Consider the following 16769-nt stretch of genomic DNA (forward strand, 5'->3'; position numbering starts at 1 on the left):
TGGCATGATTTCCAGCATATACTGGATTGCCTACTATAGTTTCAACCAACTTTTATTTTCTAGTTTTCAGCTGGGGAAAATTGAAGTGAAAAAGCACGTTTTCACGCCATACAGCTTAATGGCTATAGTTTAGCTTTATATGCATTTGTCCTTGGTGGTGGTGGATGGATTTAAAAGAGGATTAGGCAAATTCATGGAGGAGAGGGCTATCAATGGCTATTCTTTGGAGGCAGCAATGCTTCTGAATACCAGTTGCTGGAAACCACAGGAGGGTGAGGGCTTTTGAGTCTGAATCCTGCTGGGGAGGGGTTTCCCCCAGACATCTGATTGGTCACTGTGAGAACAGGATGCTGGAGTTGATGGGCCATTGGCCTGATCCAGAAAGTTCTTCTTATGTTCTTAAATGTTTTTGGGGGGAGGGGGATTGCAAAGGGTTTCCTCCTCCCTTCTTTTAGAACTTTTTTTCAGATTAAAAAAAAACCTTTGGGGAAAATTTGCCTTTTAATATATTGATAAATCCCAGTTTCCGAGCAGCTTAATCACAGGAGTGACACCGAAGGTCAAATTTCCTATCCAGAGACACCTTCACTAAACCCACCCAGCAACATGCAACCCCCCCCCCCTTGCTGAAAAATGCCCCTCCCACCTGCCTACCAACACACACCCCTTCCCAACACCAACACACTTGTTTACATGCATGGGTCCACATGCAGCAAAGGAATAGCATGCAAAAATCTACTTCAACATAGAACCCATCACCCCAGATCAGTGTACACCTGTACATGCATGCACGGAATTGAAAATGCTCTTTTTTTCCATCAGGTTTCTGGAGATGTAGTAAACTAGAACTGCCTTTTTCTAAGTGGTGGTGAGGAATGCTGTTGCAACTTTGAATTGCTGTAATATAGCTGCTTTAATATTTTCTGATGGTTTTAATGCATTTACTGTTGTAAGACCACCTTGAGATTACTTGATGGTGACATGTGGGATAGAAGTTTTACAAATAAATTAAAATAAATGCATCATCACTGAATAAAAGCTATGTTGCCTAATACTATCTGGGGTATTTGTTAAAATAACGGCAATAGCTTTAACTGTGGCCAGAAACAAGGGGAGGTGTGTATCCCATCACGTTTTAATGATATAGCTGCCTCAACCATTGCAAAAATGGGGGGGCACTGTATTCTCTCCCCTATAAAAAGTCACTGGGGCTGGAGATTGACTGAACAATATGGGGAGTCAGGGTCAACTACAGCTCCCTATGTTGAGTCAAAACAAGAGTGGGATTTCCTATGGATCCACTGATCCGGCCACCTTGGTATTTAAATCTGCCTTCCTGATGAAACATAGGAAAAGAAAACACTTTTGTATTCCTTTCCAAATGCTTATCTTAAAGCTATGGGACTTGCTCTCACAGGAGGCAGTGACAGCCACCAACTTGGATGGCTTGAAAAGAGGATTAGACAAATTCATGGAGGAGGTGGCAATAACGCTTCTGAATACCGGTACCAGTTGCTGGTAACCTCAGGAGGGCAGCGCTCATGTCTTCCTTGCAGATTTCCAACAGGCATCGGGTTGGCCACTGTGAAAACAGGATGCTGGACTAGATGGGCCAATAGTTCAACTGCAGACTGGCCATATTTATTTGACTCTAGGAAGAAGCCCTTCAAGAGGCAGGAATTATCAGGGCACCATTCCAAGGATATATGTGCCACTTGTACATGGAAACATGCTGCACTCCTTTGCGTGATCCCCATGATATTATGCTTTCACCACAATAATGCCTCTAATTTCAGGGCTTCCAAGAGTGAAGTCAAAGACACCATTGCGGTGAGTACTAAATCTGACCCCCACACCACGGATTACCCCAGTGTCTGATGTGAAGGACAAGATTCCCCACTTCTCTGTTATGTCATCGAACATCTTCTCCAGTTCAATGTTATATCCAGTCGATCTTTGCTCCTCAGAAATCACTGAGAGCCACTTAGGGTTGATCCCTCTTTATTAGCAGAGGCCATTTTTCCGTCTTGCTAGAGTGCAGCAAAGCCTAGGAAATGGCGTTTATATATCATTCTGCTTTGATTCTTAGTCTCTGAGGTGTATATAGGAGCTGAAGACTTGTAAAAAACAAGTCTTGTACAGCATCAAAATATTGGCACCCAACATCTTCAAACCATCCTAGGCTGGACCTTAATATGGCTCCAGGCCCAGATAAAAATATTTCCAATCCAAACTCTTAACCCAAATTGGACCAGCTTGTTGTTGACACTTCTATCATTTGCAACATATCCATTCAATTGACACTGAAATCTTTCCAGATCTTTTTCTTTTTCTTTTATCATGAACACCTTATTTTGTATTATAGTATAAAATAGCTTTGCTTGCAGTTTTCTGGTTTTGTGTCTTTCACGTTTGTTTGGTTTTCATTATGTAAGAAAAATCCCCTCTTTGTGATTTTTATTATTATTTTATTTCAGTTGAATATTCTGCAGAAGAAACGTACAGCAAAATTTATTCATTTATTTAGTTTTGCCCAACAACTTTGCTTAATGATCAGCGGCCACTCATCAACCTAGCGAGATCTGAGGGTTCTTGCAAATAGATCTGAGGGTTCTTGCAAATCTGCCTTCTTGACTGACATTTTGCTGAGCCAGATCAATATCTTCAGTGCATATACTCTACACCAAGAGCCAAGGATTAGGTCTGAAAGCTTGGCAATTATGAAGACATATAACACAAGGCAGACATATTCAGATATTGTGCATTGTCATTAGGTTACGTACCTCTGTACTTTTACCAGTCTCCATTGTTTAGGAATTTCTAGGTGTTTGATGAGCCTAATGAAGAAATCTAGGGTTTCCTCACCAGTTTTATCTGGGAAATGATTGGAGGTGAATAAAGCATGCGGGACAATTTGCACTCATCCAAGCTTCATCTTTCCTTTCTGGCATGCATGCGTTTGGAAAAGGAAGGAAAATACTACCTATTTGGTGCCTGGGTGATGGCACTGCAGACGGGTTATCAGAAGAGATCTCCTGTCCGGGGGGGCATCCTCACGCAGAAAAAGAGGGAAGACAGAGAACAGGTCAGCCACACCCAACAAGCAATCCATTGGGGAGAAGTATCAAGCAGGCGAAGCGTAGCAGGAGCAGAGCTGACTGCCGTGGAAGGGAAGCTGAAGCGGAACTGGAAGGCCATAGCTTAGCAGCAGAGCATCTGCTTTGCATGCAGAAGGTCCTGGGTTCAATCCCCAGCATCTGTGGTAGGGCTGGGAATGTTCCCTGCCAGAAACTCTGGGAGAGATGCTGCCAGTCAATGTAGACAACACCGAGATAGATGGGCAAATGGTCTGACTCAGTATACTATAGCGTCCTATGTAACTGGGCACATGCCAGATGCCTTATGAGTTTAAGGCTGAAGGATCACATTGGCCCTGTCTGAGCTTAAAATAATCTAAGAGAATATTGGGGGAGCCGATTTCTCTCCATCTCAGCCCATGGAACAGGCCTGAGCCAGTATCCTGCTAGGCAAGGGGAAATGCAAATATGCAAGGGTTGCAGCAGCAGAGCATGCCATAAACAATATTGCAGCATGAATGTGGGATGAAGGAAATGAACAATACTATTTAGGTCTATCTATTTGGAACAATCTATTCATCCTATGCCAAACTTTATTGTGGGTTGGTTATCTAATCCCCCTTAATAAGAAACAAAGGAACAAAACACAGAAGCAACCAGAGACTATTCTCTGCTACCTTACTAACCAACACATGTCTGGATCTGGGGGATGCTACAAGAATCAGCATCTAAGACTGAAAGCCATACTTACTTGGTAATCAGCCCCATGATATGCCATAAGGATGCCTATGGCCCAACTATAAGGTTTTCTACCCTAAAGTGCTCAATGGATCATTAATAATGGTATCACCAGTCGTCTGCAGCATGGGTGCACATTGAGTTCTTAGAAGTATCTCCAGGCTGAGAGGAGCATGTAAGCATGACCCAAATCCCTACTTCACTAGAGTGGTCAGACAACACCTTTTATCAAACCCCAGTGCGGTAGGACCCAAATGAAGATGCTTGTGCCCTAAAACGGATCCTCGCTTTGTTAGTAATCTGGGATCTCATAGCCCAGCCAACACCACTGGTGCCAATAAAGCTTTCCAGAGGGAAAGCTCAGGCTTCTTCTCAAGGTAACACTATAGAGAGAAAAGAGGGTCCCTGTGCACACATCTGAGCCAGAGGCAGGCAAGATGCCCAGACAAGCATACTTCAAAGTTCATCTGTTTCTAATGGAGCCACAGCACATCTAGCTAAACATTCTTCTTTTCTCCCCCCCCCTCTATGGGGCAGGCAGGAATGTTTGTAAAAAACAACCCCACATATCAATAGTTTTCGGTTCTTAAAAAATCCCTGTCCCATTTCAGTCCCATTCATTCTCATTAAGAGGGCACAGATACCATAGCACACCCTTGGGACATCTGAACTAGAGCTATATGGTGCTATTTCAACCAGCAGTAAGTAGCTTGCATGCAGTATAATGGAAGAGCCCTCTAAAGGGATGCCTATAAACAAAATGATTTAGGAATGTAACGTATGGATTGGTCGGTTTGTGTTCACATCATGAATCTTATTGGGTCTACTAAGATTTGTTTTGCATAGGTAGGAAGACCTCTCAAGCACCCCAATTTGATGCCAGTATTTATAAACTCCCCTTCATTAATTTTCAATGTCCCTGATTTATTTATGCTTTTTAAAAAAAAAAAAAACAGGAAACATGATGTTGTGTATTAGATCACATTGTTTAGAGACTTAGGATCCATATCCCTCATTCAAAAGGGAAACTGGATGTGTGAGTCTGCACATGAAAAAAAGTTGGCATGTAAATATTTTGACTCAGTCTTGGGCTGTTGCAGCAAAAAGCAACTTGGTGGTCCAGGCAAGAGAGGCAAAGCTTTCCAGCTCTTCTTTGCTTGTCCTTCAAAACTAACTCACAATAACCAATGTGTGACACCCTTCCAGCAACACGGAGTTGTGCAGGTACTCCTGGAACAGTGTCACACCCCTTGGGATATGATGCCAGAGGTTGGGAACGACTTCTCCTCTTTCCTGCAATGTCCCTTGCATGGATGGCATGTTTACATCACGTCTGGTCTCCCCACTTGCTCCCCCCAGATCTAGTGCAGCAGGGCAGAGAGCTGCTGCTGTTGCTCTGGTGCGAGGAGGCATCACCCACCATCAGGACAGAAGGAAGGTTTCTGTGACTAAGGGGCAAATGCTCAGGCTTTCCTTCCAAAGTGGGGCTAGCTGAAGAGGCACATGCATTTCAAATAATTAGCAGCTGCTATACCTCCCCTGCTAGTTGAATCATGCAGGTATTCAGACCTGTGCCAACTCTGAGGAGCAGAGGCAGACCAAGTAGCTTTAGGCTGTGACATGAGCCTCAATCAGCAAAATAGGATGTGCCACTCCCGCATATTGGAAAAATTCAGCCACTCACTGGATAATAGGCATGAAACTGAGCCCCTGTGGTGTATTGGTTAGAACAGCCATCCACAACCTGATGCCCTCCACATATTTCCTACTATAACGTCTGTGCTAACTGGGAGGGATGTGAGTTGCAGTTCAAAGCATCTGGAGAGCACCAGATTGGGAAAGGCTAGGTTAGACTGCAGCACTTGGGTCAGGTAGATCTGGGTCCAGTCATCATCCTCATATGGGGGGGGGGGAGCCATAATCCCTGAGGTTCATCAAGAATGCCACCCCAAAATCATTGGGAGAAGGGGATATACCGGTACATATGTAATAGATACCATATTTTCTGGCGTATAAGACAACTGGGCGTATAAGACGACCCCCAACTTTTCCAGTTAAAATACAGAGTTTGAGATATGTACTCGACTGCAGATTCTCCACCCAGCGTATAAGACGACCCCTGACTTTTGAGGAGATTTTCCTGGATTAAAAAGTAGTCTTATACGCCAGAATATACAGTAAATATATGAATAAGGCACGTTTACAAACAACATTTCTTGTCCCGTACAATGTTTTTTTGTGGGGGTGGGTAAAACTAAGTTATTTAATAATCTAAAGCATTTTCCAAGGCCAGTGTTTCCCAAGAGTGTACAACATGAGTACTTGTGTAAAAGGGAAGAAAATGATGTCCACTGGCAAAGCACCTCTCCTCCACCACCCAACAATGCCCTGTGCACAATCGACCATTTTAGAAATAAACAATCAAATAAATATTAAAATCTTGTTTGGGGAAAAAAATTATGGAAGAGAAGCAAAATAGTTTTCAACATTTCAAAATTAAGCAAAGGGTTCCTCCTCCCAGATGCCCACCATGAGACTCCCGCCCGCAGCCTTTTGGTTGATCAACCATCCAACTACCATTGTGGGTTTGATCAATGAGAACAGCAAAGGCTCCTGCAGCTCTTCAGCATTTTCCCGGCTTGTACGCACAGCCTTCTTAGTAAATATGTCTGTCAACAAGATGTGCTTCCCTCTCAGATGCCGAGGCTCAGAAACAGCCTCAAAGTCCCTGCAAGCAAGCTTGAGGGACCACAGTCAAGCATCCGGAAATAATGTACTTTAGCTGCTGTGCTCTTCCCTCTTGGCCAGTCCTCCCTCTGCAACAACTCCTCAGTGCTATTAGTCAGAGGGTGTGAATCTCTCTCCTAGGCAGCTTGGTGGGGACCACACAGAACTGCGTTTAAAAAAAACAAAAAACATAAACCAGAAACTCCAACAACAGCTCAGTCTTGTGTCTAAAGACCATTGCAGATCAGTCCTCCAGTATCACAGAAGACTTCGATGAAATAACATCTTCCAAAGGGAAATGGGAAGTGGGTGGTGGTATCCCTGAATATGCTGCTCATTACTTCCTGCTGCAATACTTAGGGACAGACAGGAAACCTGTGGCCTTTCAGGTGTTACTGGACTCCGATTCCCATCAGCCCCAACCAGCATGGCTCATGGTCAGGGATGATGTGAGCTGTAGTCCAGCAACCTCAGGAGGGCTGCATTGTGTTTAAGGTCAATAACCTCCCCAGCCTCATGTCCCCCATCATCAGTATCATGAGCATCATCAGCAGTAATAACTATTCAATGCATTTCATACATGTTAGCAGTGGTTACAATGGCCCTGAAAGGTAGTAGGTCCGTGTTATCATTCTCATATTGCATAGGTGTCAGGCTGAGGGTAATAGAAAAATGGCTTGCCTAGACCCAAACCTGTTGAGCTGCAGTGAGATTTGAAGTGGATACTTCTAAGTCCCTTAGAGACTTCACAACAAAGGAAAGTTGTCAAAGTTAAAATAACCAAGTGGTGAAAGGAACGCTAGGATATCATGGTCTTGGAAAATAAGGGAATAAAGTCTTACAAAAGAGGTGTTCATGTGTTACATTCAACAAGTGTACAATCTGTGTATTGTGCATTCAACAGTTGAGCTGTACACTCATCCAGTTATTTACATGTAATATTTGACAAGTATATGGTCTGTGTAACTCACTCATACCTCTTCATTCAGTCACCAGTCACCTGCCCACCTTTAAGGACCAAATTCACAGGGTCACGAACACCACAGACTAAGAGGAGCCTAAGGCCCACTTCTGATCCTAACACACAGCTAGAGCAGAGCAGCTTCCAGCTTCCAACCACACTTCTAGCTGCGCATTCAAGAACATCCTGCCACCTCTGTGAGAACCTCAGCCATTTACTGACCTTAAAGGTGTATTTCCTGCTGATGTTATCCGACGGCTGAACAGCTGCAACCCGAAAACTGAGAAGTGGAATGCTGCCCAAGATGCTTTCCTCCTTCTCGTCTGCATGAAGGAAGGTGGGAGATCAAAGTATTAGACACGTACGGAGGCATCCCCTTCTCTCAGATAACAAGCTAGAAATGTTGTCACTGTGGAAGGTCTCACACAAATGCGCTCCTTCACTGCAATAAGTGGGAAAGAAGAAGCCAAGGATTCCCCTTACTGTCAAAATAAGAGCTGGAGGATTAAGAACAATTGCCCCAAATGGGCCTACACATCTATGTACCTGGGGAAAATGGCTCCTCTCCGTGTCACATCCGTGCCTGCTACTGTCTCTGTCTCAGGCCGGCAAGCACCCTCACACACATATCAGTTACGTTTACAGCTCACAATACTGTCTAGTTAATAATTCATCCCCACCTTCTAGATACACTGCCAGAGAGGAGTTCAGGCAACAGGTCTCTGAGGACCAAGGGTTGTGAGGCAGATTATACACACGCACACACCTGTACATGTATGTATATATGAATGTACAGTAAGCCCACAACATTTAACTTGTGCACATTCAGCTTTGCGCGCATGACCAAAACAAAACAAAACAAAACCAGAAAGGGGACATGGTTCTGGGGGAAATGACTTTGACAATCCCACCCACCATTGAACCCAGTGTGTTTTGACTATATGTGATTTTGGTTTAGGTATGATCCCTGGAACGTAACCCCCACTTATGTTGCGTGTTTATGACAGATGGGGAGCATGTGGCCCTCCAGATGCTGTTGGACTACAACTCCCATCATCTCTGACCATTGGGTTTTGCTGGCTGGAGATGTTGGGTGTTGGAGTCCAACAAGTAGGGCAATAAGTCCTCCATCCCTGAATACACACACACACAGAGACACACACGCAACAATATTTGAAGATGAAAATGCACTGAAATTCTGAATTCTCACTGGGCATTTTTCAGTCATCCAAGGACTGAAATAAACCACACACCTCATGGACTGGAGGCCCTTGTCTTATAGGCACCTCACAAGCCTCTTTAGCCTTTTTTGTACCATTACAAGTTCAGTTCACTAAATTCTGGCCTGAAGGGCCAGTGTCAGCCCTTTTTCAAAGAAAGCATGATTGACAAAAGGGTGTGCACATGTCCTCTGTGTAAGAAAGAACCAATGATCCAGGCCATCTGCTTCAGAGAAATGTGGCAATAGCTGTACCAAGTCTGGCTTTCAAAGACATCATGACATGTACATTCCCTTCCACAGTTTATCATCACACAGCTTGCATTAGAAGTTACCATAATGCAGAGAGGAGGAAAGAGAGGCATGTTTACTAACAAACATTTTCTGCCTCATGTGTAATCTTCTCCTAAAGCTGCAAGATGCCATGCTGATGCCAGATATATGGAAGGCGGGATTTCTCAGTGCATTGTCAAATCAAGTCAGAGTTGCTGTATGCGTTAGCTTTAAGCATCTACCAGAGATTTTCACCCATTTGTCCACCTCTTCCAAAAGTAAAATAAAACACTGAGAAGGGGGCAGTCAACCCTCAGATACCCCAAAACATTCTCTCTCTCTTTGTTTACTGAGATTCATTTTGTGCTGAAATTTTCTGAGCAAATTGGGCAACTGGAGAAGAGGCAGAATGCTGGCAGTCTGCAGAACAGTTACAGGAGAAAAGGCAGAATGGGCATAGATGTGGGTGGGAGGAAGAAAGAATCCTCCTCACAGCTATGACTCACCCAGGGGGATTGTGCCACTGTCATTGCAGTGTTTTACACGCACTCAAATAATGAGTCCCACTTCCTCGTAAACTACACTTTTTGGCCCTGAAAGAATGAGTCTTTTTTCATGTGGAAGGTGACTTTGCCAGTATCACAGACACCCATTGGTTATTACCCATGACATCACTGTGAGACTTGTTGAAAGCTGCTTTTGTGTCTACTCATGCCAGTTTAAATGCCAGCATTTCTCCAGAGGCTGCATGCCATCTTCATCAGATGAACACATTGCTGATACAGGTCACTGGACTCCAATAGGAAAAGACCAGCCAAAGCATGGAGATGAACACAAGCTCTTGACTAAATAAAGGCATAATTCATGGCTTTGCTTTCACACTATTTTCAGCACTTGTGGGTTACTCAAAGTGCCTACACATCAGACCTCGGTTCTTCTACATACCTTTGTAGTAGAAAAGGCAGCGATCCACCAGTACAAACCAGCGCTTATTCCATTGCTTCACCCCAGAACTCGCCTGTAAAGAGATGTTGAAAGCAAATCAAGGCCACAGCATTTACAGCACTGCATGCAATAAAAGGGTTGTAGAAGTTTGAAAAACTTCCCATGGAGAGATGGAACAGCTGGTGCTGAGCTCAGCAGAAGCAAGGGATCACTGGAATTCTTAGGGGGTTTCCAGATAAACAACCCAGAAGACCTCTGAAGTCAAGTTGAGATCCTGACAAGGTGGGTGGCAGGATAGCAGTTCCCAATATTCTCAGTTACAAGTGTATGTGGTATTTTGGATAAGATTCCAAGTGGAGTGGATACCAAATACAGGTGAAACTCGAAAAAATTAGAATATCGTGGAAAAGTCCATTTATGTAAGCAATTGTTTTCATTAGCTACTGGAGTTTAATATATGAGATAGACTCATGACATGCAAAGCGAGCTATGTCAAGCCTTTGCTTGTTAAAATTGTGATGATTATGGTGTGCAGCTAATGAAAAGCCCAAAGTTGAGATTGTTAATTTTGGGTTCTCATCAGCTGTACACCATAATCATCACAATTATAACAAATAAAGGCTTGACATAGCTCGCTTTGCATGTCATGAGTCTATCTCGCATATTAGTTTCACCTTTTAAGTTGAGTTACAGGTAGGTAGCCGTGTTGGTCTGCCATAGTCAAAACAAAATAAAAAATAAAAAAATTCCTTCCAGTAGCACCTTTTAAGTTGAATTACTGAAAGAAATGAACCTTTCCACGATATTCTAATTTTTCGAGTTTCACCTGTAGTTGAGACTTAGGTTGAGACATTGTGTCCTTGGCTGCAGAAAAGTTTGGGCTACATTAGGAATGGAAGAAGTTGTGGCACTGGATATTTGATGGACTCCAACTCCCATCAGCCCCAGCTAGCATAGCCAATGTTCAGGGATGGTGGGAGTTGTGGTCCCCCAACTTCTGGAGGACCACTGGTTCTCCATCCTAGAGTTACATGGGTGGATAGATGATGATTGGGTACTCAATAGCCTCTGTAATGTACCTGCTTGAAGAGCCAGCCACTCTTAGTCACTGCAGCGTTGGGATTTCTCTTCATGGAATTGGAGCGCTTCCCAAAAGCAATCCCCTTCCGAGAGGAGCGTGAGGCCTTTGGGAAATGAAAGAGAAAGGTTTAGGAAGGAAGGCTACTGATGGAGTGCACAGATACCTCTGCAGAAATCGCTCACGAAACCACAACCAATTCCAGGAGGAATAGCACAGGATAACACAGTGTTTGTTAGGCTGAGGAATGCTGGGTGGAACACTGATTTCCTAACATATAGAAAAGGCCCATCATATAAGAAAGATGAAGCATTCAAATCATGGGAAACCTGTATTCCAGTCTCCAAAAGTTGTTGAACTACATATCCCTGACCACAGGCCAGGCTGGCTGAAACTGATAGGAGTTGGAATCCAACAATATCTGGATGATATCAAATTCCTCATCCATGATTTAAACCCACCCACAGTGATGTTTCCACCCCAGATTGGGTAATATTTGTTGTTTACGCTAAGAAATTCCATTTCTCACAAGAGCTCCATGGATTATCATAAAGGCAGCCATGGTTTTTTAGGCTTCTTGTCACTTATAATCCGCTGTGTTTGCCATTTGTCTTTCAGAATTTCATAATGCAAGGTCAGTAATGCTGTCCCCATTTTACAGAGGAAGAAAATTAAGGCCCAAATAACTTGGGCATGTTGCTCAAGTAGAACATTGCCACAAAGGGTGGGGGGAGAGAACCAAGGTCTCCATGAGAGAACAAAGCATACCCTGCCATTTGGTCGTTCCTGAGGCAAGTCTGAAACCATGGTATGATTGGATGATTCACTGTTGACTGCTGCCGGCCGTTTGCTGCCTGATTTGCTTGACATGTCCAAGGCAGATCTGCAATTGAGAGACAAAAAGAGAAGCATAATATTCCAGCATATTTTGCTAGAAGGAAAGAATTATGCTGCATTTGTACTGGTTTGTGGGTGTGCTTTAATTTCTGCATTTTGCATTTTTAATATTCTATTTTTGCAGGTAAGCTGCCTAGGTAAAATTTGTTGATGCACGACTATATACAACAAGTAAATATTTTCTAGTATCTTTAGCACATAATGCCATCCGGTTTATTTATATATAATGTGCGGGATTCGGTGCTGGAGCTTCCCATGCATAAGCCTAGGCCGCCTACGCATGGGATTCCAGTTGCTGGGGATCTGCGGCCAGCACCTCACATGCGTAAATGCACGGGTGCCGGCCAAGCCTGCGAACGGGACGCACCGTTGTCCGCCAGGCTGAAATCTGAAGGTGCGTGAGTGAGTAGGAATAAAAGACTTGCCTCGTAACTAAACTTGGGATGACTTGCGACCTCCTACACTGTTGAAAAGCACTAAGTGAAACCCCTGACGTTTTTTAAAACCAAAATTCCTCCCCAAATAAAGACAGACACAGTGATTTCTTTTATGGCTTTGGCTGACCCGCATAGGCTTCTAGACTTTCTTTGAACCTATCACTATTCTAAATGTCCCCTAAACTAAAAGTCCCTACACTGCCAAATCTTCCGTGATGCTAAGGCTAACTAAATCTGTACCGCCAAATCTTCCGCGATCTAAGCCTATGCTAAACTAAAACCTAACTAAACCTTTACCGCCAAATCTTCCGCAAACTAAAAACCTAACTAAACCTGCACGCGCTTCCAACCCATCCAACCCTCAGCCCCAAAAAACCCCAACTGAAAAGAACCAAAGAATAACGTAACTAACCCCAATTAACTGAACGGCTGTTCAATGCTGTCTATCTGCCTAAAGCGGGGAGCCTCAGCCTTTTATTGATAACCAAGTGTGACATCATGATCGATATATTTACCAATAGGAACGCTGTTGCTGCCCCCCAAAAAGGAGGGAAGCAGAATAAACGACCATTGACAACTTTGAAAACCTCTGGAACTAGAATTTTAGGCGGAGGGATCTCAGTGGCAAAATGCCTACTGAGCCCTGCTTTTGCTCTCACTTTTGTGAGGAAGTATACATAAAGTAGTACACAAATAATCATTAAATTAAACAAATAACCGAGGGTTCAAAGGAACCCACGAAGTGTATTCCCACAATAATGCTGTCATTTGCACACTCAAATAAAGTCACGGGTGTTGGCCTACAGTCACAATTAATTGAAATCAATGGAGCATCTTTACATCAGCTTCAACAATATCAGGAGCTACACTGTATTATTCAGGGCTCTTCCACACTTCCACTTGCCCTGCTGCTTTTCCCCCAGGGAAAACCCACTGTTTACTGCTGAATCAAAGCAAACACCAATTGGGCTTTCTCCAGATGGATGTTTGCTCCAAATTAGTGCTAAAGAGAAGGTATTCTGGGGGAAAGTAGTGGAGCAAAGACAACACCACTTGGACCCACACCTAGAAAACATGGGGCAAGCAGAAAAATGTCTGGATCAATGCTCTCTAGGCATGGGACAAGCAGAAGTGTGGACAAGCCCTCAGCCTTCTCCAACCTAGTGCTGTCCAGATGTTTTGGACTATAGCTGGCTGGGGCTCATGGAAGCAGTATTCATAAACATCTGGAGGGCTGCAGGTTAGGGAAGACTGGCACAAATTCTCCTTCACATCCATCAGAAGTTGCCTTGCAGCAAATCCTTGCCATTCTTTCTTCAGCTGAATTTCTGGGGCAAGAAGAATACCATTGCTCTCAGGTGGCACACTTAAGCCTTCTCGGCTCCTTCATGAACCACCACTCTTGTGCTCAAAATGGGAGAGAGGACCTACCTTTGCAAGTCAAACTGGTTGTTCTCTTCTGGGATTTGGCCAGTCACTGGGTGAATAAAAGTGTTCCGTCTTTCATTATGGCTGGAAAAACACAAGAGAGATGGGCTATGCATTAATTACGTGGCTCAGGTTGAAGTACACTCCCCACGTTGGCTGAGGATTCGTTAGATACCACAGAATTAATAACCTGTCCAAACAATCCATCTTTCAGAATGATCACCCAGTATCTATAACTATTCAGTGGTAGTGGATTTACATGACCAGCGGCATCAGTTAATTCAATAAACTCCCCTTTACGCAGTACTTCAATGCATGTGCCACTTGATTTATAATCATTAATCTATTAATAATTTCTTATTGGTTAATTATTTCTACTGAATTTTGAATTATTAAGACTGTTAAAGTGACTTAAAGGGAAAGAGCCACCACACAAGGTTTTCAAAAAGAAAAAGGAAACAATTCAAGGTATATAACTACATTAGTAGTAGTAGTAGTAGTAGTAACAGCAGCAAAATAATAACAATATATCAACAGTGAAATGAATTGGGTATACAAATAAATACAACTGAGACTCAACATTATATGGCCACAGGATTGAGTATATTCAATCTTGAGTTTGGGGGTGGGGTTGCCCCCTTAGATTTTTTAATACCATCTCATTTTCCAGTGGTGCCAATTTGGCTCCATTTCTGTCAGCATGCACCACCTGATTTCACTATTAGAGGGAGTGCTAGTGTGCAAGAAGACCCTTTGCTTTTAGATTCTGGCCTTTTTACTGCTGCACCTGGCCCAGTAATCAATTGTGATACTATAAATGTCTCTACTTTCACTGCAGGTATAGAAATATGTTTATGTTTTCCCCTTGCTCACATCAGAGAAGGAAATTACGATCTGCCTTTGAGCCTAACTTATAGAATCTACAAAAGCTTTACCCTGCCATTGCTGTCTCAAATGTGCTTATAGCCTACAGAATGCTTCCAAGGAGTCAACCATCAACACGTAATAGCACATACAGTTCAATGTAAGTGCTCGTTTTGGGGAGCTATGCTATCAAAGCAGCCAGACATCTTATTGTCAACTTCTGTGGAGGCATATCTCAGCCTGCGCGGAGTTTTTTCCATACAGATCTGACACTGCCTGGAATAAACAGCATCTGTATTGATGGCTTTAATGAAAAGGAAGCAGCATACATAATACACCAATGAAAGACTTGCACAGTCACCAGGAAACAAACCGTGAGCACAGAAACCTGCAGATTTCACCCTGCCACTCAAAAGAAAGCCTTTCTCATGGCCCCAGCTCTCTATGTCACACACAAATGCACACACCAACCACAATAATTAAAGTCTCCACAAACGGCAACTGTGATTCAGTTTGAAATATTATCATTGCACACCTGAGGCCCAAAGCATATTACAGCGGAGAGAGAATATTAATACAGTCCTTTTCATGCACCCACCTAAATGAGACATCAAGAGCTACACAGCCTGGTTTTTATTTTCTGTTCAAGGGCTAAAATGGCCACTGTTTGCTGGCAGAAATCTGGAAAGAGTGCTTTGTAGCCTTCGCCAAGCCTTGTGCCAGTGAAACATTTTGAGAATTTGACTGTTTGAACACTGCAAACTCTGGTCAAATGGCACTGATTTAAACCATATGCTAAAGAAGATAGGAGCTCATTCTACAGGTTTGGGGCTAGTTACTGCCAGATCAGGACTAGCCCTGTAGTGTAAACGTTGTTGCCAATAGGAATGAAAGAAATGACTCCCAGTAAGCAACTGCAACAGTAAAATTCAAAAATGCCCCACCTCCACCATGATCTACTGACAAACAAGTGTGTGTGTGTGTGTGTGTGTGTGTGTGTATAGTGGCACCTCTGTGTCATTTATGAAAGCACCATGGACCTGCACTTCACAAAAACATTGGTACAGAAAGCTGTCACTCCACTAGTGCTAAAGAATGAGAGAAAATTTAGTGAAAGGATGATGCTGTTCAGAGGGCTAACTAGTTAAAGCTAAGAGATCATTTTCACATTGAGCAAAGCAGAAGTGGGAGAATTTTGGACAAGACCACTTTAGGAGGCAGGTAGAAGGAAGTCTTATTTTTAATGTTCCTCTAATGAACCCATGTCTGTGCATCAGATTCACACCAGAAAGAAAGGCTTAGGATACCCTTATTTCTGCTAAATTCACCACATTCAGGGAAGATACAGACAGATAGACACACTGTATCTGGGAGTGGGGGAGAAGAGAGACAGGGACAGAGACCCCACACGGAACAACAAATCTATCTAACAACAAGATCTACACCATAAGCATTTAGCGCTTTCCCAAAAACACTGCAGTGTACTTGCTAAAACAAAAAAAATATTAAATTACTGAAGCCAAAACAAATCAAGGCAGCAGCATTCTGTGATGTGCTTTTCCAGACACAGATTTTAATTAGAACATATTCTGTTATCTTGGCCTGCTGGGCATTGTTACTTCTCTGGGCCTGTTTACCACCCCCAAAAAAGGTTTTCATTCCACCCCACCCTAAGGGAGGTTGTCTAGGGCCTAGTGTGTGTGTTTATGCCCTGATCGCATGAACTGAGTGTGCACATGGTGAACTTGTTGTGTGAACTGCATAAGAACAAATCACAAGTTTGCCTGCACATGAGGAATTCCACACAATTTGTCCCTTGCACAAAGGAAGCCTTTCATCCTCACCCACTGCATCTTCTTTCTGTGCATCCTCTGAGCTTTTAAATGGCCAGGCATCATCTTAGGGCAAAGAATTGGCAACCCAAGTCCAGAAAAGAAGAGCACTGAAAAAAGTTTATTGCAAAGCAAGGAGCTAAACCACACTAGGACGGCAAAGAAATTCAGGGTCCCTTGACAATTTGGAGCCTAGACATGGTTATCAGTGAGGCATGAGTGAACACGAGTGTGGAGTGTGTATGTATAAATAACAGAAGACTCAGTGAACTAATGGCCAACTTACTCAGGTT

At 43.3% G+C, this 16769-nt stretch overlaps 1 protein-coding gene across 24 annotated transcripts in view; it reads right to left on the minus strand.

The window, feature by feature from the left end:
* PLEKHA6 (pleckstrin homology domain containing A6) overlaps positions 1-16769 on the minus strand; it is a 198971-nt gene that overhangs the window by 49961 nt on the left and 132241 nt on the right. For 22 of the 24 annotated variants that reach the window (XM_033152754.1, XM_033152748.1, XM_033152747.1 and 19 more), the window contains 5 exons: positions 13784-13864; positions 11787-11901; positions 11020-11124; positions 9941-10013; positions 7726-7826 (listed from right to left, as the gene is read on the minus strand). In XM_033152754.1, the coding sequence (XP_033008645.1) occupies positions 7726-7826; positions 9941-10013; positions 11020-11124; positions 11787-11901; positions 13784-13864 (475 nt within the window). Of the gene's footprint in view, positions 1-2983; positions 3302-7725; positions 7827-9940; positions 10014-11019; positions 11125-11786; positions 11902-13783; positions 13865-16769 lie in introns of those variants that run through there. The other 2 variants (XM_033152769.1, XM_033152768.1) reach the window with 1 other exon arrangement.

Source organism: Lacerta agilis, chromosome 6, assembly GCF_009819535.1.
Source record: "Lacerta agilis isolate rLacAgi1 chromosome 6, rLacAgi1.pri, whole genome shotgun sequence".
Taxonomy (NCBI): domain Eukaryota; kingdom Metazoa; phylum Chordata; class Lepidosauria; order Squamata; family Lacertidae; genus Lacerta; species Lacerta agilis.